The sequence below is a fragment of the Macadamia integrifolia genome, chromosome 5 (assembly GCF_013358625.1).
Source record: "Macadamia integrifolia cultivar HAES 741 chromosome 5, SCU_Mint_v3, whole genome shotgun sequence".
NCBI classification, from domain to species: Eukaryota; Viridiplantae; Streptophyta; class Magnoliopsida; order Proteales; family Proteaceae; genus Macadamia; species Macadamia integrifolia.
Genome location: NC_056561.1, coordinates 2924437 through 2951389, shown reverse-complemented (window position 1 = coordinate 2951389; position 26953 = coordinate 2924437). Strand labels below are relative to the sequence as shown.

At 37.2% G+C, this 26953-nt stretch overlaps 3 protein-coding genes across 3 annotated transcripts; all 3 read left to right on the top strand.

Annotated features, from left to right (window-relative positions):
* The first annotated feature begins 6450 nt into the window (after positions 1-6450).
* Positions 6451-11203, top strand: LOC122078573 (U-box domain-containing protein 4-like). The gene is made up of 2 exons (XM_042644608.1): positions 6451-7343; positions 10114-11203. The coding sequence occupies exons 1-2, from the start codon at positions 7063-7065 to the stop codon at positions 10964-10966; spliced, it is 1134 nt and encodes a 377-aa protein (XP_042500542.1). The 5' UTR covers positions 6451-7062; the 3' UTR covers positions 10967-11203.
* Positions 11204-11351: 148 nt separating this feature from the next.
* LOC122078574 (glucan endo-1,3-beta-D-glucosidase-like) lies at positions 11352-13285 on the top strand. Its single transcript, XM_042644609.1, has 2 exons — positions 11352-12161; positions 12528-13285. The coding sequence occupies exons 1-2, from the start codon at positions 12135-12137 to the stop codon at positions 12876-12878; spliced, it is 378 nt and encodes a 125-aa protein (XP_042500543.1). The 5' UTR covers positions 11352-12134; the 3' UTR covers positions 12879-13285.
* A 2922-nt stretch (positions 13286-16207) lies between these two features.
* On the top strand, positions 16208-20882 carry LOC122079197 (probable aquaporin NIP-type). The gene is made up of 5 exons (XM_042645462.1): positions 16208-16485; positions 16593-16817; positions 19944-20141; positions 20268-20329; positions 20411-20882. The coding sequence occupies exons 1-5, from the start codon at positions 16366-16368 to the stop codon at positions 20619-20621; spliced, it is 816 nt and encodes a 271-aa protein (XP_042501396.1). The 5' UTR covers positions 16208-16365; the 3' UTR covers positions 20622-20882.
* Positions 20883-26953: the final 6071 nt, after the last annotated feature.

Here is a 26953-nt window from a genome sequence, read left to right as displayed (position 1 = left end):
AATGGTATGATTCTAGTCTTGCGATACACTCCAATTATCACAATGCTTCAATATTTTATTATGAATTATTTAAAGTCGGCAATGGCCATCCTAAGCATGTCACATATTCATTTGGGGAAGGTTTAGAAGTTGATGCCAAGGGAACTTGTGCTTAAAAAATACTAGTAAATCACTTTCATCTTTTGGTTAGGTTGGGACATATTAGGGCTCGTCTTTTGGGAACCATATCCTTTTGAACGTGTCAATGTATATAGACAGTTGGAGACACGTGCTCAAGTGCTATCAGTTGTTCGATGCACATTAAAGTATTATTAATGATTACTAGGATAACCTAGTGGTGGTAGCTTCGACTTATAGAACCGGCACTCTGGGAAGGAGATCTTGGGATCAGTATGCATTGTGTGAGTTTTTTTTTTTTTTTTGTACCCGCCCATGGATTGCAGGCTCACGGTCTCATGTTCGATTCTCCATCTGTGCATCTGTGATTTAAGTGGAGATCATGGTGGTGGATTGTTATGCTAGTCTCTTCGAAGATTCGTTGAGGTGTGCGTAAGCTGGCTCGGACACCTTGGTTAACCAAAAAAAAAAAAAAATCTAAAATGGGCAAAATTATTCTATTTTAAAATGGTTTAAATAGCTAGTTTGAATGATTCTCATATTATATATATATATAAATAAAGCAAAGAAAAAGATTAATAAAAGAAAAGAAAAATGCTACCTCACTGTTGGTCCCAATACCAATATAAAAGAAAATCAAACTGATCGATTGACACCCTCAAACCCTTGTTTTCTATCAAGCCACGCACCTCCATCTCCTACATAGGGGTGATGAAAATATAGCCCAGACCTAACCCTAATTAGATACATGTGGCTTCTCTTGATTGATCCCCACATGTCATGAAAATCATGCAAACAAGTAGCAATCTTCAATCCCAAATATATGTTATGGGAAAATAAATGCCCCTTGGTTGCTTGCGCGGTCCCTACGTCTAAGCATGGGCAATGAACTTCTGCCACGGGTGTGGCGGTGTGACAAGAATCCAATGACCAAGACAATATCAACATATGCATCAATGCCATGCCGACCATTGAATCTTCATCGCAGGGTGTGGCGGTGTAACAAGAATCCAATGACCAAGACAATATCAACATATGCATCAATGCCATGCCGACCATCAAATCTTCATCGCACCGCTACACCCGTCATAGAGGATTTTTTTCGCTCTAAGCATAGAGGGTGACAAAATGAAATCTAATCCTTATTAAACAAAAAAAGCTATTGATGCCACATGAGCGCTCATTTGCTAATATCGCAAAAACTATCAAATCCGAATAAAAACATTTACCAAAAAATATTCCAAATAAGCACTATGGGAGCATTACACGTATACGCAGCTAGATTAAGACAGTTACGTTCGGTCCCTGTCATAAATAAAGCAAAATATCCCAACTGAGGTTGACACTTAATAACCACGTGTATCCTATTAAGGCCTCTAAAATTTTAGGCTTCTCCAAACGGTCGAAATCTTAATCGACGTTCCCTGTAACCGAATCCAATGCTGGGCACGAAGTGGACGGTGGACACCACCTGACCACGTGTACTTATTTAAATCGTTTTCCTTACATACAATCCATCTAGAAAGCCCATCTTGCATCAATCCATTCCCCTATGTTTGTTAACTAAGAAAATCGTTTTCCTCACATACAATCCGTCTAGAAAGCCCCTCATGCATCATTCCATTCGGCTATGTGGTAATTAAGAAAAGAAAATAATACGAATTATATAATAAGATCAATTCTTAAATAAATCTAATTTGAATTTAGAATTAAAGGCAAGAGATCACTGTAAAATTTGATATTATTTACCCATGATCGAGTCAGTTCAGAATGAAAATTCTTGTGTAATGACCCCAAGAAGTTAGGTGGGATAACGTAGATTTGATCATGGGACATCGCTTCCTAAAGTGGAGTATCGTGTCCCCTCCAAACCAACTACGCTAATCCCTTAGGCTTATCATATAAATATACACATATGATGAAAAAAAGAGGAAATTGCAATCATAATTGAAAAACCAAGTTTTGACACAAATGAGTCATTGATTCAATGCTAATATGGCAATGGTATGGTTCGATCATATAGGATTAATTTACCCTTAAATTTCTTTCTTTTTTTTTTAGTTAAATTCCCTAATTTTCATTAAGATTGGTTTTGTAACTGTTTTACCCTTTAACTGTACCATTTCATTGATAGACCGATTTCATCTTCTCAAACTTTGATGATCATAGAATTTCAAGGCTCAAAAGCATGAGCCACCAACTAAGGTGTAAACAAAACTCCAAATCCGCAACTTCAGGAGGGATGCCATGGATTTGGATCCAAACTCTACCAGAAAATCAGATTTGAAAGACGAATCTTTTGATAAAAACAAAAGGATTCCATGTTTGTTAAACGTCGTGTCGCAGGCGTTGAGGTGATAAATGCAATTAATCTCTTTCTTCATTTTTTTCTTTTTTCGATTTTTACTCTTCAGAGCTTTATTTCTATGTTGGACTCTTATTTTGTCTGGGAGTGTTTTTTTTTTTTTTTTTTTTTTTTTTGTCTTTTTCTGTTAATGGACACTTCTAAACTTTAATGGATTCAAGCTTCTTTCTTATGTGGTCATGGTTTCAAAATTGCCTGATTTCCACGACTCTATTTTGTCTCTTCCATGTATGTACTTGAATCTTCAATTTTATGTGATTTTTTTTTCTTAGTTTATTTTTATTTCACATAGGTTAGGTCAAGTTAAGCATACAAAGTGGGTCATTCAGATAATCATCCATAAAGTCATGTATCTATATGGATATCCTTATGTATTTATATCGATGGTTCATTCTTTGTAATCTTAGAGAGGCATGATGAAGAGTGATTGTAACTATATTCTTCATTGATCGTGAAACAAATCTCATCTCATAATCCTTATATTGTGTGATTATTTATTTGCAATTTTTAGTCATTTTTTAGGTTTTCATTTCTATAAACTCTAGTTTTCTTTTTTATTATTTGGAAGGACGTAAGATATTTGAATTCCTTCTCACCACAATTGGTTTTAGAGATAAGGAAAATGTATGGGGAAATACTTTTTCTCTACAAAATTGTAGTCTTATTTATCTTTGGGTCCTCCTTCCCATAAAACTATAATTTTGTCGAACTTCCCTTTTTTTTTTATTTTTTATGTCTAGATACCACTTGACAAGAATCAACTCCTTAGAGATACTTGTCTAGAAACAATCCTCTCTCAAATGTTGAAAACCTAAATTCCTAAGCCATCTGTTGCATGGAATTTCTTCATCATGAACCCAACCATCATAAAATTTGTATATATTGATATAGAACAAAAATTAAAGGTAATTAAAGACTTAAAACATTTTAAAGGATTCAAAAAGTTCACAAGTCCAAAAGACATAAAGGAAAATACTAACTTCATAACTTCATAGATTCTATAAGCTTCATGAGCCATGGAGGGGTAGGGGATAAGGTAGCCTGATTTTTCATTTTTTAGTCTTGGTAGAAAAGTAGCCTGATTAAATCATAATAGTTTTGAAGGAATGGAAGATAGAAACAAAAAGAATGGATTAAAATCAAAGGAACTTTATGGAGAAAGCATTAAACACACCTCTCCATCAGTTCAACAACCCAATATATACAAACAAGTCCATTTTGTTTGTTTGTAAAGATTATTTAAGGAAATTAATTGTCAATTATTACTTTATGCGACTTATATTACTTCTATTGATAAATAAAAAATTAATCTTAAGGAAAAAAAAAAAACCTGCCTTTAAATGTTTTTTTTTTTAAATTAAACGTGTGAAAATTACATGTCATTTTCTATTAAAAAAAAAAAAAACAAATAAATTATACGTGAGAATCATGCATATCCAATTCTTACCTTAAAATCCCATTTTATAACTGTCAATTGCTTTCTATTTTTTTTTTTTCCGCTTTGTGTGGCCTTAAAATTTGCCAAATGTTAGATCAAGAAGGGCCTAAATTTCAGACACTAGTTGGACCTATTGCCCCTTCTTACAGGTAAACTCTTTGTCCTAATCCCTGGTTCCATGTACTGTTGTAGTCTCTTACGTAGCTTTGTTCGGGTTGTTTTAATCAATCGATCCACAAAATTATAACTTCGGGGTCTTCCTATCCTTTCTTCACTAACAATCCTCTCTCCAATCATCAAAAGTTGTTTAAATTCAAACGGGTTGAAATTAAGTGTCATCTTTTCTAAAAACAAAAAGAACACATAGATGTAAGTAGGAATCTTGGCATTTCCAACTATTACTATTAAAAATTTCCATTATAGATCTATTATGTATCAAATCTTTTCTCAATTGCCAAAATATTGACTAAGAATAACCTATGGGGTATGTCATTTTTTTTTCCCTTTATATTTTGGGGAGAGGGGAAACAAAAAAATTTCATTAAAAGTCACTAATGGTATAGAGGTTGATTTTTAAGATACATGTCTATGAATTTTAAGTACTAGTTAAAATGAAATGTGATAAGTAAAAAAGAACGTTGAAAATGCTAACACAGATATCTATCTTTGCGGTGCTTATTTAAAAAACATATTCATGCAGTAGAATTAGAGAATTCGACTTTTCTTCAATGACTTGACCCTCCAAAGATCATCCAAATGTTGGTAGGGCTTAGACTTACACACATCCCAACATCTATCAACACAAACCTTGGATGAGTCCTTGGTATGGAGAGAATATTTTTCCAAAGTTAGACCTTACTACCTTAGGTAAAAAGAGAATTAATTAGATACATGTTTATGAAGCAACAAGTGTGATCATGGGCACCTTTGTCAACCCCTTGTTGGCCCTTGTCTGATCCTTGTGGGTCTGTTTCTAACCCCTCAGTGGGTCCTTGTCTGGCCAGACTGATCCCGAATGTGGCCCTAGAACTAAAAAAATAAAAATAATGTAGAATGGGCTTGGTGATAGAAGAATCCACTAGGAAATCCTTCCCTTGTAACTTCTGGAGATACCTTTCCCAAATAACATTATTTTATTCTTTTCTTGTTTGAGATTAAGCATTAAATAAGAATCTCCTTTAATCGTGAACCTCAATTAAATTCTAAGGAAAAATAAATAAAAAAACGTGAATTAAAAGAGTGGCCTTTGTTAATTTGAGACCTAAAAATAAAATAAATAAAGAAAAGAGTGTCGGCGCAAGTGAGAAAATCAAAAGGTCAGAAAATACACTTATATGGCTTATCTGTAGCTGGTAAGATAAGAAAAGAATAGAAAAAAATCCTTTCTTCATACCCTCCATACGCTAAGTAGAATAATTTTGCGTTGGAACCATCATCCTTTTATTCCATTTTCAGACTCAGACATGGACCGCCTACCTTCATTCCGGTCTGACTTAAGATAAAAACCTGACAATAAATGATCAAACCATATAGATGTTATTCCAAGAAACCCATTTCTCATATTAACAGGTGGAGATATTTACGAGGAAAGCCGTTAACAAATCCATGCAATTTCTTATCCATTGTATCTCTCTTTGTTTTTATGTAAAATGATGAAAAATAAAAATGTTTTTATTAAACAAGAATTTTTTCACTGCTGTTTTATGTGATATCAATTATATGAGAGGTTTATTTCACATTGATTTCCAAAGAGAAATGAAATGAGTTGACATAATCTTGAGTTTATTCACATTTTAAGTTGATTTACGCGATTGAGTTCTCCCAAACTTCATATCTCTGATCCCAATTATCCCAACCAAATAATAACAATGAAAATGATTTTTTCAAATATAAAAATCATGTAGGCTTTGTTTGATTGTCAGGGAAATGCAAAATTTTGAGGTAAAGAAAAAAAATTTTCCTATAAAAAATAAATTTAGATGTTTAATTGCAAGGGAAATATATTTTACATGTGAAAAAAAAATTACTTATATATTAAAATTTCCTTTTTTATTTTCATGCTAAAATATGAAGAAAAAATAAAACCCGTGAAACCAATGATGGCCTTTCCCTTTCTTTTAAATCTTTTTTGTTTCCTTTCTTTTTCTTAGGAGCTTTGGATGGTTAATGTTGGCTTGAAGGATCTTTTTTACTATTACGATGAAAAGGGCTTTTCGTACGTTCTTCAATCTATTGTTTCTAATTGGGATTGTCTACACAGTAAGTTGCAGAACTGTGATGCACCAAATAATAGTAGGAGAGCATTCTCTTAGCAAGTGACATAGACTCCAACGGCTGTAGGTATCCTTCTTGTGTGGTGGTAAGAAACAATGAAATTTTTCTTAAGACAGAGTATGAAGATTTGATAATCACGGTATGACTTCACTTCATTTCTCTTACAACCAAACAACTCAAAAAGGAAAAAAAAATTCCTTCCTTCACTTCACTTCACTTCACTTCCCTTCACCTCCCTTCTCTTTCTTTTTCCTTTGCAACGAAACGCAGCCGTACCATCAGCCAAGAAGAAAAAACGAGTAAGAAGAACAATTTATTAATTGATTTATTCCTACCTATTCTATTTCTTTAGTTAGGTAATAACCATTTTCAGAGTAGAAAAAGTCTTGAAGAAAAATCACGTAGCAGCCAAGAAAGGAAGATTATTATTTATTTATTATTTATTTAAAAGCTTTTCCTTACAAATAATGATGGTAACGGATGAGTAGATGACGTGACTATAACGCTCTTAACCAAACGCCACAGTATCGGGAGAGACAGAGAGAGGGAGAGAGAGAGGAGGGAGGGAGAGACAGAAGAGAGAGAAGGGATGAATCAATGGCTATTCAAGTCGTTGCTCATTCCTGCAAAGAAGAACAGGGGAGTGGGTCTGTAGTCTCTACCCTCTAGTTTCTACGGAACCGAACCAACTCTCCACTCTTTGGTAGAAACCGTTGGGAAGACCTGTTTCCAACTGTTGCTTAACGCCACAGTCTCTCTCTACTCGTTTGTTTTTATGGATTTTTAAAACCCACTTAGTTTTTTGATTTCTCTCGGAAACCCATCTTTCTCTTTGTCCTTCTTGTTGTGAAGAAGAAGAAGAGAGGCGATGGAGTCAGGGAGTGAGTTTTCCGGTAATGATTCCGGTGTAAATTCCATCGGAGTTCCTGTTATCGTAAAGCAGATTTTAGAGTTCATCCAATCGGACGACCCAAATTTAAAAATTCAAGCTGCGAGAGAAATCAGACGGCTCACGAAGACTTCTGAGAAGCACCGTCCTTACTTCTCTGGGGCAATCGAGCGTCTCGTTGCCATGCTCAGATCTGACTCCCCGGACTGTTACGAAGCTGCCCTTCTTGCCCTCCTTAATCTTGCCGTTAAGGATGAGACGTGAGTTCCTCATTTTGTTTATTACTTCCAATTCGTTTCCGTTTGTTTTTGTTTAAATTGTTGCGGTTACTGATTAAAACTCTCTGCATTTGTGAATAATTTTATTAGTTTTGGATTGTCTCTAATGATAAAAATCGATGTCTTCTTGGTTTTGGGTTTTGAGATTTGAATGCGATTGTTCTTTACTTCAATTGTTACTTTTCTCCTTCTCTCTTTTGTTTTTCCCTTTTGCTTTTTTTCCTTTTACTTTCTTTCTGTGGATTTATCTGGTCTAACTGAATTCTACTTTGTGAGTTAGGGGATTCTATTCTAATTTTATTATTTTTTTTCTCTCTCATCTTGTAATCACTTGGTCATCCTGTTCCATCGAACCATTGGAATGGATGAATTTGAATGCTTATTTCTCTTGAACTGGGTTATTCACCTATTCTAGTCACTTCTGTTTATCTGAAATATTTCTTATTACAAGAGGGATTAGGAAGGATTTGGCTCTTTGGAACGCAGAAAAAGTAGGCAAGATGAACCGTTAGTTATGTAAATTGAATTACATAGGATGATAGTGATCTCTTCTCCTTATTTAGATTTCTGGGCAGGCCTTCTCCCCCCCCCCCCCTTTTTTTTGGGTGGGGTGAACCTATGTTGTTATTGCCCTGTTCTTGTAAAATAGTTGAAGCAATTAATAATTGAATAGCCATAATCGGCTTACTTCATGCTTAACAGCTAGCCCTCATGATTCCTACCATTTGTCGCTGCAACATGTTTACAGTGAGTGCTTCTAGTTATATTTGCTGATCTAGCCAAATATGCTCATAACGTCGAGGGTACATAGGCCATATCTGAATCCAGGTGACTGGTTCTGTGGATTAATCACTATGTATCCACTTAGCGATGGCCTTTTCTTTTTCGTTCTTATCTGAAGAGTCAGAGGTTTATTGCAGTTGTCTAATATCAAGACACTGGGGCCAATTAACTTTTACTAAAACAATTACCTTTGTGTAAATTTCTCTTAAACGAGCTGGTACGTCATATTAAATTTGTGCCCGCTTTTCCTCTTTCAGATGAATCAGCAATAATTATGTTTTATTCTAGATTTTCTAACAAACACATCAGAAATGAGTTTTATTTTTTCATTTCAAATCGAGTGATTAGGCAGTTGATCTATTCACTCTATATTGACGAGTCGGTATAGTTTGTAATCGAGTAGAAATTAAGTCACATCAATATGTTTGGATGACTTCCACAGGTGATCATCAGCAAAGGAAGTGATTCTGTAGTAGTGTACATTTCTTCTCTGAAACAAATGCTGATCTAAACTGCTTTTTCGTGATAGCCATGTAAAATCATCGACTCAAACTGGATCTAGAGTGTTTTGGATTCCTTGCATCATTTGCCATATTTTAGTTTGGGCTACCACAATTCTTGAAAACAGACAATAACAGACAATCTCTTTTTACATAGGTTCTGTTTCTCTATGAATGAACTCCAGTTTCCAACTTCAGTTTTTTCACGCATATGCCCCATCCTTCTAGTCCTTTTTCTCAGTGTCTTAGGTATACATTCAGATGATTACGACATGTAATAAGGAGGACTACACATGATTTATCGTGGGAAATATGTCTTATTTTGGTGCTCGCTCAATTTTTTTTTTTTTTTGGGTCTGTGGGTGAGTTTGGAGTTGGTCCAAACCTTCGGCATTTCTACGCAAAGTGGCCACCCTCAAGACTCGAACGTGGGCATTTGCCTGGCAGCCGGCACCTTTTACCATTGCTCTAGGCAATGGCCTCTTGTATAACAAAAATGTAAACAGAAGTGTTTCTACGTGTGAGTGCTTGGAGAGGAATTTGGCATGAATTTAGCAAACAATTGTGTGACTTGGCATGGAATTTTTTTTTTTTTTAATTAATAATTTAAAGCAACTTTAAGAACTTTGTAGTCTTGGAATGCACTTTAGCAATTACACATGTCCATAGAAGATGTAAACAATTCTTTTGGTGCATTAATTATGATAGTCATTCTGATTTGTAACTATAAGAAACTTATGTTGAGGTATGATGTTGTCATTACGAATTAGTCAGAAATCCATATTGGTAATTTCATAAAATATGTAGCTTCTGTTATTGTTGGCTGTATATATTTGCAATAACATGCTTTAATGGATTAACCTCAAATCTTGTATGGCGTCTTCAGGCTTTTGAAATGGAAAATGCAGCTTGACATGGTGGAACACATGTTCTAACTGAATTGCTTTATAATGTTTGGAATACTTTTTCTTTTATACTAGAAAAATTTTAAACAAGAATCCTGAATAATGGATGCATCTTCCATCAGGACAGTTAAAGGCTGATGGACTTGAGTAATAAAACCATATGATATTTTCATGTTGGAATGGTCTTAATTCTTCAATGTTCAGCTTGCTTGTGATTGAGAAGTTGCTAAAAACTTGTCCTATGTTAACAGCTTGCCATGTAAAAAATTGTTGTGAGGAACTTTTTTGTTTTGAAGTGCATAATTCAAGTTCATGGTTGGAATTTAACATGTTTCTGCTTTCTCTCTTACATTAATTTATACACTCTCAGGGTTTTTTTTTTTCCTATGTCCACGTGATTTTAGTTTTGTTTGAATTGCTACTGTTTAGGGCTTCCATTTCCCTTTTCATTGTGTTAGCTGATTCTCATTGCAGTGATATGGTAGACTTGATCTTTATTTATATATAAACCTAGTTTCCTGAAGGCTATCCTAAAAGAAAATTTGATTTTTTCTTGTCTTTCAGGAATAAGATTGCGATTGTGGATGCTGGGGCCCTTCAACCTCTCATCTCTTTCCTGAAATCAAATGATTTAAATTTGCGGGAATATGCCACTGCTGCTCTACTAACCCTTTCTGCTTCTGCCATCAACAAGCCAAAAATCAGTGCCTCTGGTGCTATCCCTCTCCTTGTTGAAATCCTTAGAGATGCAAGCCCACAAGCAAAGGTAGAAGCATTGATGGCACTATACAATCTCTCCACCCACCCAGAGAATCTCAGCATCATTCTTGCAGCAAAAGCCATCTCTCCCCTTGTTAACTTGCTTAAGAGTTGCAAGAAATCTTCAAAAACAACCGAGAAGTGTAGTGCACTCATAGAATCTTTGTTAAGTCATGACGAGGGGAGAACTGCATTGACATCTGAAGAAGGTGGAGTGCTTGCAGTGGTTGAAGTACTGGAGAGTGGTTCTCTACAAAGCCGAGAGTATGCAGTTGGTGCACTTCTGACAATGTGTAAAAGCGATCGATGTAGGTATAGAGAAGTAATTCTTAGGGAAGGTGTCATTCCCGGTCTTCTTGAGCTCACAGTTCAGGGGACACCAAAATCTCAGTCAAAAGCACAGACCCTATTGGAGTTACTCAGGGATTCCCCCCACGGCAGGGATGAATTTGAAGCTGACACACTGGAGAACATTGTCTGCAATATTGTCTCTCAGATTGATGGTGAAGACCGAGGTGGAAAAGCACAGAAGATGCTAGCTGAGATGGTGCAAGTAAGCATGGAACAGAGCTTAAGACATTTAGAGCAGAGGGCTTTAGTGGGCACCCCAAACAATCGGCGTCTCTCTAGTCGTACCTCCAAAGTTTCTTCAAAATGATTGCTTTGGTAGTCGCCTTTGTGCTTTCTCATTGTGCTGGAGATCAAATTTTCCATAGCGAAGAAATAAGATAGTTGAGGGGGCGAAAAAAATGCCAGTCCAGGCCAGGATGGTATCTGGTGACTGGTAATTGTCAATACCTAAAGTGTAAGCATGGTCGTTTTTCTTGGTTTGTAGAATAAGAAATGTTATATAAACTGTTTTTCAATCTGTTAAATGGTCTTTCTCCCTTTTTTCCCTGGTTCTCTTCAATGGTCAAGGAATGACAGAAGAAAGTCAAAAGAGATGTGATATCAAGTAACTAAATTAGATGCGTAAACTAATCAAGCAAAGAGAAGAAATTGAAAGAGGTTACAGGTCTTCATGGGGAGTTTAGGTGATGATGACTGAAGACTGTCTGCCATTCCATAAAGCCATTTGTTCCTTTGGTCTCCCCTGTCTTCATTTCTGTTGTAGGCTGTGGATTGGATTGCTATCAACGTCAAGAAGGGAGTTTGTACTCGGTCATAGGAGATTGGTACTGTTCACCAGCCTAACAAGGCCAAGGTGGTGGTTGTGGTTTCCATTTCATGTAGTTGAGATTGAAGAACGAGGAATTGTGGGTAAACCAGGTTATGGTCATCTGGAATTTTGAAGCAGAACCCATGGATTTAAATATCGGTATCAGCTGGACCCATTACCGATACAGATTGCCCTATATGTATCAGTATAGGGGCCACAGATGGGCCAATATGATCAGATAGTAATTTTTTTTTATCTAATATGAGATCAAATGAGTTAAAAAGAGATTTAACTACTCATCCATAGAATGGCGCCCCTTGAATCATCCTTTCATGCCACCTCCCAAAGCCTATCTAGCCAGGCTATTAAGAATTATCTATTCACCATTTCCACCTCTCCATATGCTCTGTAATCTGTATAGTTCTACCAACAACGGAAAAAAACGTAAACTATTAGAGCTAATAATAAAAGAAAGCTATTTCAAACTGTGGATTACGTTCCCAGTTCATCAAAGTTCGCCGCATTAAAATTTTAAAAGCTATGGTAATCTAATTTTAGAGCATATCTTCTCTAAATTTTCTATCCATAAAGTTTGAACTATAAGGTGGAGGGAGTCGGGAAAAAAATATCTGCCGGAGAGGGGCGGAGAGGGCTTCGTCTGCTGAGGATGAAACTCGGATCTGGGTTTCCAAAGGTATGATTATCAGGTTAAAACCGAAATCCTCTCCCTTTCAAACCCTCCTCTCTCTTCGTCTCTGTTCAGCGGCTTTGGATCTGAAGCTAATCCCTCCTCTCTTCTCCCTCTTCTTTCTTCCTCCTCTGTCTTCGTCTCCGTTCATCCTGTAAATCCCTCCCCTCTCTTCGTATATGTTCAGCACAATGCTACTGTACCTCAGTTGCATAGGGATGGGAATGATTTCTATACACTTTCAATTATTTCTTCTTCTTTTTTCAAGAATGATGTGGGTTTCCATCTCATTTGTCTTATGAGTTATGATGGCTCTCATTCTTCTATTATGATGGTTACTACTAATTTTGGTTTTCTCTTTTTGCATTGAAGACTCCAGCAACAGCAAGAACTCCTGTGACTCCAGCAGCCCCCAAAGCAAAGCCAGCGGGTTGGTGTATACCCAATTCTGGCGTTTCTGATGCCCAAATGCAGGCTAATCTTGGCTATGCTTGTGGCCAAGGGATCGACTATAGCCCAATCCAACCAGGTGGTGCCTGTTATGAACCAAATACCTTTGTTTCACATACAGCTTATGCCATGAATCTCCTATACCAAACTGCTGGCTGGAATCCCTGGAACTATGATTTCTCACAAGCTGCAGCAATCACATCCACCAACCCAAGTGGAGGGATTTGCAGTGATGAACAGAGACGAAGAGAGAGGACGGATTTGCAGCGATGAACGGAGAAGAAGAGAGAGAGAAGAGGAAGAAAGAAGAGGGAGAAAAGAGGAGGGATTCACTTCAGATTCGATGCAGCTGAACAGAGTCGAAGCCACGAAGGGAGAGGATTTCGGTTTTGACCCGAAAGCCATACCTTTTGAGACCCAAATCCGAGTTTCATACTCAGCCATCAGAACGTCGCCACCATATGTCAACAGATCAAGCCCTCTCCACCCTCTCCGTTAGATCTCGTCTGCGCGGAGAGAAATATCATCTTTACCATCCGACCCCACCTAATCAATTACGCCCAAGTTTTAAATAGGAAAAATTATATGATTACCTATTTTTGGGTTTTCTTTACAAAATTATCCACAAAAAGTTTTGATTAACAAAAATACCCTAAAATTAGGTTTGGGTTTACAAAATTATCCACTCAAAGTTTTAGATAACAAAAATACCCAAAATTAGGTTTGGTTTTACAAAACTATCTAAAATAGTGATTCTTCATCTTCTACATATAATCATGTATTTTTTTATTACTAAAACTTTGAGTGAGTAGTTATGTAAACCCAAACTTAATTTTGGGTATTTTTATTAACTTAAGCTTTAAGTGGGTAATTTTGTAAAGGAAAACCTAATTATGGGTATTTTTATTAACTGAAACTTTTTGTGGATAATTTTGTAAAGAGAAATCTAGAAGTGGGTAATCATATAATTTTTTTTTCTTTTTTTTAGAGACTCCTAGACATATAAGGGGTTCCTAGACTAATTAATAGCTAATGTGAGACTAAATTCATAAGACTCCTCCACAAGTGTGCAGTATATGTACTTACACATAGATACGGGCTTTTACCCACTCAAATATCATGTGTTGCTGCAAATTCCTACTTAGTGAAGACCTGCAATCAACAGATTAAAAACTCGTCTAGATGGATACTTTAGAAAAGGGGCATCGATGCCCAAGTCAAACTGAGTAAGGAAAGGAAAAAAGATGAAGTGGAGCTTCAAAGAATTCCAAGTGTCTTATCCATAATTTTGATAACTCCCTCATATATATTAGTTGATGCTCACATTAGGTGGCTGGTCGCTATCTTTGCTGATATGGACTTGCGTGTTATTGGTGGACATGTTTTTTTCTTGGTTGAGGTAGTTGATCTTCTAACTGTTAACCTACCTGACATTTATAGATATAAAAACTATCAACCTCGCTGTGGTTGAGTTTGAAGATCATGATTAGATTTAGGAATAATTATGATTGGCATTGTCTTATGATACGGAAATCTAACGAACAAGTGGATGGTAGAGATGAGCCTTGTAGGCAGAATACATGGTTAGTGGAGATGATGTCTTCAAGATGAGTAGTAGGTTAAGGACGTGGTTGGTATAGACAACCAGAGTTACACGGGAAAGGATGATCTTGGTCTTGGTTGATAGGGACGAGCACGCTATGGTCGGAGATCATGTGAGTCAATTAAGTACTCGGTTAGGTCCTAGGAAGTATAGGTGTGATCTGGAATCGGATCAGTCCCGTCTTGGTTCTGAAAATCAGTACTCGAACCGAACCTTTCCAGATTCATTATTGTTTCGATTCCTATTTTATTCCCAAATTTGGTTCCTAAATGATTCGATTCCTATACTCAATTTTTGGTATATATGGACTATAATATAGTAGTATATATTATAAAAATCTAAAACTAAAATTAGTAGTATTAGTATTGGTACCCAAATTGGGTTCAATTTTGGTTCTAACCATTGGTTCCTATGTTGGAATCAAAAAGTAACCTAGTCCTAGCTCGGTTTTGTTCCCTAGATTCGGATTGTAACCACATTATATTCGGTTCGATTTGGGTTATTTGGTCCAGAATTGGTTTTGGTTTTTTGTTTTGATTCCAATTTGACACCCTTAGTTGGAGCCGACCAGGTGTGATCAATGTCTTGACAGTGTTACTTCTTATGACATGTGTCTATCTTTTACTAGTTGACTACATTATGGCATACCACCATGTAAAATTTTCAACCCAAAAGTTTGAACTAGGAGGTGGTTAGTAGTCTTACTTCCACGGTTCTCTCTATCAAACGAAAACAATCTTAGCAGCAATGGTAACTTTGATGAGAATCCTGCTCATAAGTTGAAGGCTTTGTCTTGTTGAGGCTGCTATTGACCCCTACAAGGCTACAAGCATATGTTGTAGAAATGTTTCTACAACATATGAAACCATCTCTCGATTCTACCCTTCTTAGGGCATTCAATTGAGCCCATTTGTTGGCCTCCAATACCTATACCTCAAACTAGAGGTGTCAATTCCAATCCTAATCATTTAAAGATTGGCCCGACTTGCATCGATTATTAAATGTGACGGACCTGAGTAGGCCTTGCCCATTTATAAATAGGTAATATGTGATGTAAGGGGTAAGCACAACGGGTGCCCAACTGGCCTGCCTATTTACATGCCCTGCTTAGCCTACCCGATAGGTTTAGTCCCACAGTTTATATATATATTTTATAGAATGGGATATATTAATATTTTTTATCAATTATTGAATGTAAATAAGTGTAATATGTTTTCTAAATTGTTGATGATTTAATAAAATATATTAAAGTATTTTAAATTTAAGATAATGAAAGACCATTTAAGGCTAATTTAAGGCTTTACTAGTATATTATTCTGTTTTGGGCCTGATTAGGAGAAGCTCATATCCCGACTAAGCCTAACACGAGACTAATCACTCATTCCTTAATTAAGTAGCTCCTGGTTCAATGATATAGGCCTCCCAAACCTGATCGAGACCAGCCTTGCCCCAATGGTTGAGACCCCTACCCAACCTTGGCTAAGCTTAAGCGTGAGCATGAGCCTAACCCTAACCCTAAACCCTAACCTTTACCCAAATCTTCATTTTAGTTTTGGATTGGGATTTTAGGGTGGCTGGTGTTGACTGAGTCTGAGCCTAACCCAAATCCTTTTTTCTTTTTTTTTTAAGTTAAAAGATTTTGAATTGTCCATTGAATGGCCGGAGCTCCATTACTGTCCATAGTTCGTTTCATGGGGTGAATCCATTTTCACGTTACATGGGCAGTTAGGTAGTGTCTATATATAGCATGATCGCCGATCGATAAGCAGGAGATGCCGAGCTTATCTAGCTAGCCATAAAAGACTCAAATCTATTTCCACCTCTCCATGAATTCTCTGTTATGCTAATAAAAGAAAGCTTTTCGAAACTGTGGATTACGTTCTCAGTTCATCAAAATCTTACGCCGCATTTAACGTTTAACAGTTTATCCATCCAATTCATTTTTGCCCAAAATAGCATCCATTGACCCATTGATCCACCGGTACAAATATCGAACCTCCCCTGTTTCCGTTCTTACATTTCTCCACCCTACCTTTCACACACAGACCGAGAAAGTGAAAGAGAGAGTGTGAGAGAGAGACACACAGAATGTGAGAGAGAGAGAATTCTAAATTTGATATCTAAAATCTATAAAATTTGAAAACAGTTTCACCAAGAATGGGGGATTACGTCGAGGAAGAATGCGATATTGAAGTAGCAAAGCAATCTATTTCTACCACAGATGATAAAAAGAATTTCGAATCCACAGCTTCCGCATCTGTAGTTCTAATCCAGAAGGTACCTTGCTTATTACTGGATCAATCAATCAATCAATGGAACTCTTCTTCTATTATTATTATTGTTAAAAATGTGAAATTTGATTAATATTTGTGTGATCTTATCAGTTTATTGCAGAAGTGATAGGAACTTACTTTGTGATCTTCGCGGGATGTGGAGTGGTGGCGGTTAATAAGATATACGACGGACAGGTTACGTTCCCTGGGATTTGTGTAACATGGGGTCTCATAGTCATGGTCATGGTTTACTCCGTCGGTCATATCTCCGGCGCCCATTTCAATCCCGCCGTCACCCTCACTTTTGCCATTTTCCGTCACTTTCCTTGGGCTCAGGTCGCTTCTTCTTCTTCCTTTTCCGATTACATATTTTGAATCTCCGGTATGGTTGGACGAAAGGTTACACAAGTTGTAACCAAGTAGTCACTAAGAGCCAGGGGAATGGAATCTCAAAGGTAAACTAGGAGGATATTTTCAAACCTAGCCGTGGGATTCTATTTCCTAGGTTGAAACCAGGAAAAATAATTTTGGGGGTTGCAGCTAAGTAGTAGCAACCAGTGAAATGGAATCCCATGGGTAGGTTAGAGCATACCCTCCTAAGGTGGAATTTCCCACCCTTGCACCTGAGATTCCATTTCTTTGGCTGCTATTAAGTGTTGTAGCTAGGGGTGAAAGTTAGGCCTTGATAACTCAAACCCGCCTTGATCCTAAATAGGGAATGGGCCAAGTTTTTTGACCCTAAGGGCATGTTGGGGTTGGGTCAGGCTCGGGTTGAGGCTTTAGCCCGACCAACCCGACCCAATCCCGCCTGAAATTTAACACTGAATTTTTATATTAAAATTTTGGCCTCTATAGGTATTTCATATTTTTTTTATAACTTTTTAATGTATAGGATATGAATGACAAAAGCAAGTTAAACAAGGTTAATCCAACCATTGTAGAAGCCAGGGTCAACCCAACCTAGCCCAATCCGACCCAACCGAGCCCTGATAGGGTCAAGTAGGGCCAGGTTGGTTGATATGAACTCCGCGAGGTTGGGCCTGAACATAAACCCGACAGGGTTGGATTGGACCAAGGTTGAATTTTGAGGACCTAGGGTTTTAAGAAACTTGGCCCTGTTTCACCCCTAGTTGCAGCTAAGTTTCGATCAGTGGAAGGCTATCAAAGATTTCCTTCATTTTTAGGGAATTTTGCTTGAGCCTGACCCTGACCTTGACCCTGACCCGATAGACCTGATCTAATCATGGTTTGACGTACCGGTATTGGTATCCAATTGTTTGTATTGGCGATTTGTATTGATAGAATGGTATGGATAGGGGTAAAACTGTAAAATAAAATAAAATAAAACAAAATAAAACAAAATAAAATTTAGGAAAACTTGGGTCAAACTATCTTATCAGGTCAATCTATATCAGTTTTTTGAGATAACTGATCCCCCAATCTCATACTGTGCACTAAATCCATGGACTGAACTGACCAAAAAACCTAAAATTCGGTTGATCATATCTTTAGTGGTCCGGTTTTATTTACTATGATTAAAAAAAGGGTAATTTACAACCCCACCCCCTGGAGATTGCCACTATTATAAGAACACCCCCTCTGTTTCACCAAATTAGACATATACCGCTACTGTCAGCTGCTGTTAGGGAATATTTCTTATGGGCTGATGTCAACTATTATATTTGATTTTAAGTACCAAAATGCCCTTACTAAATATGAAGTACCTAAAATACCCATGTAATAAGTTACTTTACCTTTCTCCCCTATTGTGTCATCCAATCTCCTTGTCACCTCTTTTGCGTTCGGGTTTTCCGGCACCATGTACTAGTTCCCCAAACTGTTGGTTTTGCTGGCGCCATGTACCGGTTCCCTAGACTATTTATCGTTGGGTTTGCACTCCCACCACCGGCATACATCCCCCATTCCGTGTAATCATTATTGACGACTTGGAAGTAACTATGCCTGCACCTCTAGAAAATTTTCTGGAGAGTTTTTTCTCCATTATTGTTATTCTATGTTTGTTTTCGATTTCCTTCCCTATTGAAAATGCAGGGAAAACACAAAGCGGAAAATATGCATCAAAATCTGGGAAATTCGACAGGGCGAAGGGGCCTTCTTCAAAGGGTGGACTCAAAAACACACTGGGACTTCTTTCAGATGCGAATACCCAGCTACTGACATTCAAGTATGCTTTATTTAGGGTTAAAATCGCCTCTTAGTTCCACGTTTATGGCTAAATGGAACTAGACGTACATCAATTGAAACAAAAAAATGTACTTTGGGGGGGGGTGTTGCTTATGGTTCTCATTTACTTTTCGGTTGATTGGGTTTGTTTTAGGAGCTTTTGGGTTCAATGTCGTTTGCTGGAGGCAATCTGAAAGGTAGTGGAGTGGATGAGTCGCAGCCAATTGTTTTAGGTGATTCCAGGGAGACCCAAATTGTTGCTTATGTAGACCAAACATTTGATGCGAACGCCTAAGTGGTGGGGATTTTACATATGATTATGGTTCGAGTTTTGCCTTGGGCGAGAGCTATCACAGAGGATTGGGATTCTGCAGTGAGCTGGAGATGACCCCAAGTGGGATCGGATCATCCTCTGTGAAGAAGGAAGGGAGAGAAGGGCAGAGGCTCTTGAGAGGGACTTCTTAACCTTCCATTGCACCTCTCGAAAAATTGCCTCTGTGATGGAGAACACTGGAGAAGGTGGCATTGTGCCGCAAATTGTGTGTCTCTCTCTCTGCATCTCTCTACGTCTGATGTCTCGGTGAAGGTGAGTATAAGTAGGGGTGAAGAGGAATTGGTTAAAATATGAGTTTTAGTAAATATGGTATAACAGTCATTTTAATTCTTCATTTAACGGTGACTGACGGTAGGGGGTTTGAGTCTAATTCGGTGAAATAGAGGGGATGTTCTTATAATAATGGCATTCTCCAGGGGGTGGCGTTATAAATTACCCTTAAAAAATTAGTTATCTATTAGTTCCTACCTGGTGGGCCAAGACTGAAAAGACCCATAGATACTTGAATGAACCAGAACCTCAATATCATAATTGATTTAAAAGCAATATGATGATCAACTTTCCATTCACCCTTGAAGAAGAATAATAATGGAACATTAATTCTAAAATCACCAAATTGATCTAAGCCATTTATTTTAATATTTTTTTTCAATCTAAATAATTTTTTTTTCATTTCAAAATAATATATAAAGTACTGGTGCATATACATGGACAAAGATAGAATACTGATACAAAATGGGATATTTAATTGAATTAGACTATGAACCTTGATCTGAACTCTTATTTTTATTTTATTTTTTTCCATTTTTTTCATGGGTTATTTATTTTTTTATTTAATTGTTTTTATTTTTCTTTTGGTGAGTGTGGGTGCAATTGTTGTTGATACTCAATATAAGTAACTCATAGCATCTTAATATTGAAGCTTTTATACATAACTTTTTCAGGTGCCTATGTATATGATTGCCCAACTACTAGGATCAGTCGCTGCCAGTGGTAGCTTGTGTCTAGTTTTAAATGCCAAAGCGGCGGATTTCTTTGGTACCACTCCTGCTGGTTCTGATGTTCAGTCTTTAGCTATTGAGATCATCATCTCCTTCCTTTTAATGTTCGTCATATCAGGCGTTGCTACAGATACCAGAGCGGTTAGCTTCATCAACTCCTCAACCCTAATTCATAAATTTGGTTTTTATTTTTGTTTTTATTATTTGGTTCTCTTTTTTAATATCAAAAAGATCTCTCAACTATAACTTTGAAACATCATTTTTCAGATTGGAGAACTTGCAGGAATGGCAGTTGGAATGACAATAACGTTAAATGTATTCGTTGCTGGGTATATCTCTCTTAAACCTTAAACCATAAATCTTAAACTCTTTTCTCCCTTTAAATGTCATTAATATATAAAAATTTGCAGACCGGTGTCTGGAGCATCGATGAACCCAGCAAGGAGTCTTGGTCCAGCCATTGTGATGCACAACTACAAAGGGATTTGGGTTTACATAGCAGGGCCACCCGTCGGCACCCTTCTTGGAGCTCTATGCTATAATTTTATAAGATTCACAGACAAACCATTAAGAGAGATAACCTCAAGTAAATCATTTCTCAAGAGCATCTCAAGAAAATAATTTTTATTTGTACATTTAATTTTTCTATACATCTTAAATTTTGATAAATGTACAATGATAAAGTAAAGTGGCTTTATCCATAGTTGTGTTCTATCTGTCTCTCTCTCCGTCTCTCTCTCTCTCTCTGTCTCTCTCTCTCTCTGTTCAAGGGGTTTAAATATTTGAGGGGTTTAAATATTGGCCCCGACTGTATTGCTCGTTCGTAACATCTTCTTATAAAAAAAAAGAAGAGTTTATATATTGGCCGAGTTAACTTCATTCCCAAGCATTGGCAAGTTAGAGTGTCACTGATTCTACCACGTGTATATTAGTTGGATCTCAAATCTATGGGCATGTAATTATCAATATATTGCCCTTTAATTAAACCCCAAACTAATTACACCATGTGTCCCAATATATGGGTCTATTTTGGTCACTCAGACCACCTATACTAAATTTTGGATACAAAAAGTAAGTACGGGAATTAAACAAATTTAACATAGAGTTCAATAATATTTATAGTAATGTGAAGCATAATACGGTGTGTGTTTAATTAATTATTTTATTTTATTATTATTATTTTTTTAAGTTGGGAATAAAAATAGTCATATAAGTAATATATAGTTAACATGTACATCATTCAAGAGATAAAGAAAGCTACCCACTTGCATGTGTCTGCACTTGAATATAATCGGACGTGAAAAGAATTTGTTGACCCCTCCCTCATGCGTTGAAGATGCCCCTATGTGATCTCCTATTGGTCTAGTGGCCACACAAGTGGGTAGCATTTTCTTTTCTTTTTTATTGAATTAATAGAAAGCAAACACTTGGCACTCGATCGGCTGATTAGGAAAGAGAAGTGACTTGTAGGGTGGAAGTAGTCTTGCACTTGTGTCAATCTAATTAAGAGGTGGGCCCTCGAAACCTTGTGACTATGTATTATTCAAAAGCAGTAGAGTTTCTCTCATTTGTCATAGGGATAATGCATGTCATCCACTCCAATATATCTCTTCACATGTGTACCCCACTTTCCCCCGACTCTAAATTATCTGCAGCGAGTGATGAGGTGCAGTGAGCATCCAACAGCTAAGAGGGGCCATCATGCATCCCAGCCGTTTGATGCTCATTGCACCTTTCAAATTCTGCGTACTTTCTACCTCCATTTTCTCATCCCCACTCTCCCTTTTATCTCTCTTCTTCTCCTTCCTGCTTCCTGTTGATCTCTTTGTCTAAACTCGTAATTCTTATGCTCATCATCATCATCATCATCATCTCTTTCTACTTTGCAAAATGTGAGGGTTTTCAACGCAACAACGAAGAATCCAAAGATGAAGATCTCAAAGAGACAAATCGCAATGGAAATCCAACCTAACTCTAGCATATCTTCTATCTATCAAATGAAGACAGTCTCAACAGCAATAGTAGCTCCGAAAAGAATCCTACTCATTGGCTGAAGGAATTGTGTTGTTGATCAAGGCTGGTATTGTCCCCTACAAGGCTACAATAGCATATGTTGTTGAAATGTTTGTAAGGATTATCAACAAGTATATTGTAACCCCAAGGGGTGGCCGAGTTGGCAAAGGTCCTTTGCTCAGGAAGCGTATGGTCCATTTTGGATAGTTTTGTGAACTTAAATCTGATTTTGAGTATTTTTGTTAAGTTAAACTTTAAGTGGGTGGTTTTGTAAAGGGAAACCTAATTTTAGTATTTTTTTTAACTGAAACTTTTGGTAGGTAATTTTGAAAATGGAAACCCAAAAGTGGGTAATCATGTAATTTTTATCTTTTTTTTTTTTTTTTTTTTTCAAACAACTATGAAGGTGAAGTAATATCAGGTCTCATCAGGCAAAAATATACGTGTAAGCTCTTTAGTAGGTGATAGTAGAATAGATGAAACATCTACTAAATTATTTACATGGACAACACATCTAAAGAATTGGAAAGTCAATTAATATACAATGTGGATGAGGGGGGCTCGCAACCAGGAAAACCTAGGAAGGTATTTGTGATCTCAAAGGGGAAGTGAATTATTCTATTTCTTTGGCTACGAGCCCAAGTAGCGGCAAATTTTTTTCACACAAATAATACCATGTAGCACCCGGTAATGTTGTATGCTTAAAAAGTTAAACTGGGGATATAAATATATCCTGTTTTTTGTATGGATGTATGGTGAGAAAATATATATATATTTTTTTGGTATACATAATTCTATTAATGAAATGGAGTGGAGGCCGAAATTGCCAAATTAAAAGATTTAGTCAACTTTGGAATTAAAATTGGTCAAATTGTCAACTCAAAATAGACAATGCCTTCCTAACCAGGAATTTGCTACAGAATTGCATTCCTTAGGAACAAATTAAAAATTACAATATTAAAAAATTACAATCCAAAAAATAAGAAATATTCCCAATCACTAGTTGAATGAGAAGCAGTATAACCGTATTATTACTCCATATGATGTAATAAAAGAGCTCTTTACAGTTAGTTTCCACCACTAGACGGTTGAAAGATTCAAAGATCGCTTCTAGCATGCATAGCCAATGCCTCACAGATGTTCAGGGTACCGGTGATATTTGATAATATACCCAATACCTCCTTGTAACTCTTCCTTCCTCCAAGCCGCACCTGAGTTCAGCTTACAATCTCTGCGAACCTAGAAAATAGCGCGTAATATAAAGCATGTTTTATGTTAGATATATAAACGATAGAATCCATTCCCCTTACGTAACACGTAGTTAGATAGATTGTGTTCTGTTCTAAAACGGAAACCCCATAAAAGGATAAACTTATAAACTCAAACCCTAATTAATCCATATTCAAGGTAGACTGACAGAGAAAGAGAGAAATATTTGGTGACTCTGAAGCTAAAGCTAACATAAACAATGGCGTCAAGAACTAATGATATTGAAGTAGAAGGAAATACAGAAGGCGACAACCCTTCTGGGTTCTTTTCATCTGATCATAATGTAGCACCCTTAGTACAAAAGGTAATTAATTAAGTTCTTATTTTCTTTCTTCATAGTAAAATAGGTTTTAGAAAATATATAATACTTATTAGAGAAAATTGCACTGCCACCCCCTGAACTTCGGTCGTTATTCAACGCCACCCCCTGGACTTTTCGAAACGTCAAAGCCACCCTCTAAAAATTCAAAAAATTTCAAATCGGTCCCTGCCGTTAGCCGACCATGAGAAATGAATGAAAACCGGTTAGTTTTTTTCTAATATACCCAAAATACCCCCAACTATTGTGAGAGGACAATATTGCCCTCTCCTTTATTTCCATCTCCTAAACCCATACCCATCTCACATCTCTCATCTCTCATCTCTCATCTCACTCCACTCACTCACTCGGCCGGACAAGAAGAAGAAGAAGACGAAGACCCACATGCAACTCAATTCTCCCCTCTTCCGGCGTGCGATTCTCCCCTCCTCCGGCGTGCAAACCTCTCCCCCCTCCTCCGGCGTGCAGAGTAGCTCTCAAGCTTCTGCAAGAAATGAAAGAGTCTGGTGTTCAACCCAACTCTGCAACTTTCACTTTTGTGCTCACTGCTCGCAGCCACTCAGGTCTTGTGGATGAGGGACTCCAACTCTTCAACAGCTTGATCTGCAACTTTGATTTCTTTCCAAGTATTGAACAGTTTGCATGTATTGTCGATTCACTTGGACGTGATGGGCGACTTGAGGAGGCCATCACCTTCATAAATAAAATGTCAATTGAGCCTGATAGGACCATCTGGGGGGCTTTGCTTGCTGCCTGTCGGGTCCATCAAAATATTGATTTTGGAAGGCTAGCTGCAGAACACCTATTTCACTTGGAACCCAAAAATCCTGGAAATTATATCACGCTGTCAAATATTTATGCGAGAGCTGGGAGATGGAATGATGCTGTGAGAGTGAGGAAGCTAATGGAAGATCGAGGATTGATGAAGCCATCTGGACATAGCTGGCTTCAGACCGCTGATTCAGTAGTGATTAGTAAGACATCGGTTGAAGGGATAGTTCAAGATGATCTCGGAATCTTTATTTAGTGCAACTAGGAAGTGAGGAATTGAGGAAGAAAATTTTCTTTCTCATGGAAATTCAGTCCAAGCTCTAATTTACAACACATCACTGAAACAACAGGAATGCAGATTTTTTGGTTGCGACAGCGTCTCAAGATGTTTATATTGTTGGGCGGGGGGTTGGGGGAGGCTTCTAAAGGGAATCTTGACTACCATTATTTGCAATTCCCATTTAAGGGTGTAAGAAGGCCTTTATTCACTTCTAGATTTTCCCCCCAGAGGTAAGAATATTGCATTCACTACTTTTAGGATGAACCAGTTATTTTATTTACTGCCAAGTCTACTGTTCATACATTTCTCCTTTTGGTTAACGACAACAACTGTTACTGTTTGTAGGATAGTTTTGAATTTCCTAAAAAGATAAATGGCTCTATAGAAGTAAATAAATGCTAAAGGAAAGTGAGTTTTGAAATGAGAAACATTTCCATGCAATGGAAAGTTTAATGATGGAGTTCTCACTATAGAGCTGCCTTGTCAATATCAGAAGGCCTAAATGAAAACATATTATTGGATGTTTATGGTGTTGCATTATTTGCAGAGGATTTTTCACCGAGTGTTCTCATATAAGCAATATGATCATTTAAATGTGATTAGAATCACACGCCGGAGGAGGGGAGTTGCAGAGTTGGGTTGAACACCAGACTCTTTCATTTCTTGCAGAAGCTTGAGAGCTACTCTGCACGCCGGAGGAGGGGGGAGAGGTTTGCACGCCGGAGGAGGGGAGAATCACACGCCGGAGGAGGGGAGAATTGCACGCCGGAGGAGGGGAGAATCTAGTTGCAGGTGGGTCTTCGTCTTCTTCTTCTTCTTGTCCGGCCGAGTGAGTGAGAGGAGTGAGATGAGAGATGAGAGATGAGAGATGTGAGATGGGTATGGGTTTAGGAGATGGAAATAAAGGAGAGGGCAATATTGTCCTCTCACAATAGGTGGGGGTATTTTGGGTATATTAGAAAAAAACTAACCGATTTTCATTCATTTCTCACGGTCGGCTAACGACAGGGACCGATTTGAAATTTTTTGAATTTTTAGGGGGTGGCTTTGACGTTTCGAAAAGTCCAGGGGGTGGCGTTGAATAACGACCGAAGTTCAGGGGGTGGCAATGCAATTTTCTCTACTTATTAAGATGTTTTTGTTTCTCACTTTGTGATCGATGGATGGGTCTATCATGTTTATAGCTTCTGGCAGAGCTGATTGGAACTTACTTTGTGATATTCGCTGGATGTGGGGCTGTGGCAATGAACAAGATATATGGGTCAGTTTCATTCCCAGGGGTTTGTGTAACTTGGGGTCTAGTAGTTATGGTCTTGAGTGACTCTATTGGTCACATATCAGGAGCCCACTTCAATCCGGCAGTCACCATCTCTTTTGCTCTCTTCCACCGATTCCCTTGGCCACAGGTCAAGCTTTTTTCTTTTGTTGCTATTTCTATGTTGCTAATTAGTCCTTATAACCCTAATCCCATATATGAATACAATTTTATATGGATTAATATACCTAAAGAAATTACAAAGTTAGAAATACCTAAAGAAGATCGATAAAGATAGTTTCTGGTTTTTATTTTTTATTCTTTATTTTTCTCTTATATGTTTTCATAATAAAAAGCTCAATCTTAACTGTTCCAACCAAAGGTTTCAAAGTATCGAAGCGAATTGGTTTGATACATATTGGAGTTTTTAGTTAAAAAAAAATACATGTTAGGAAACTATAATTTTTTCTTGGACCATATGGTATCAGGCTTTTTGACAATGTTGATGGCGGCTTAGTGTACCTACTGCAAGGGGGCTTTCAGCAAATCAGCCTCATCCGTAGAAGCTGAAGCAATTAGAGATGGCCGTGATTGTTGCTATTATCTCTTCCTTTTCTTTTGTTTCTTTCTCTTTTGTTCCTTTTCTAGCTAGCTAGCTATTAGTGCCTAGCTCTAATCCTAAATTGTCTTGCATATTTTTATGTTATTTTATTTTTTAACTCGGAATATTATATGGGTCGTAGGGAAGCCCTTAGAGTTATAATAAAAATGAAACTGATTAAAAAATAAAAGAAAAAAGAAAAAAGGAGTGACATAACCTTGGGAGAGACAATATAATTCACTTTGTCACTCCCAAAACCCTTACACTTATAAAAGAAATATTACATTTTAAAGAATGGTAAACCAGCTTTGTCTTGTATGTCGTTTGTGAATCCATCTCATATCCTTGTAAATCCGATTTTTCTATCCTTGAAGTCGAAACTTCTCAATATTTTTTAAGTCGAATGCAATTTTTCTTTTTATTCTCCACACTCCCCCCCCCCCCA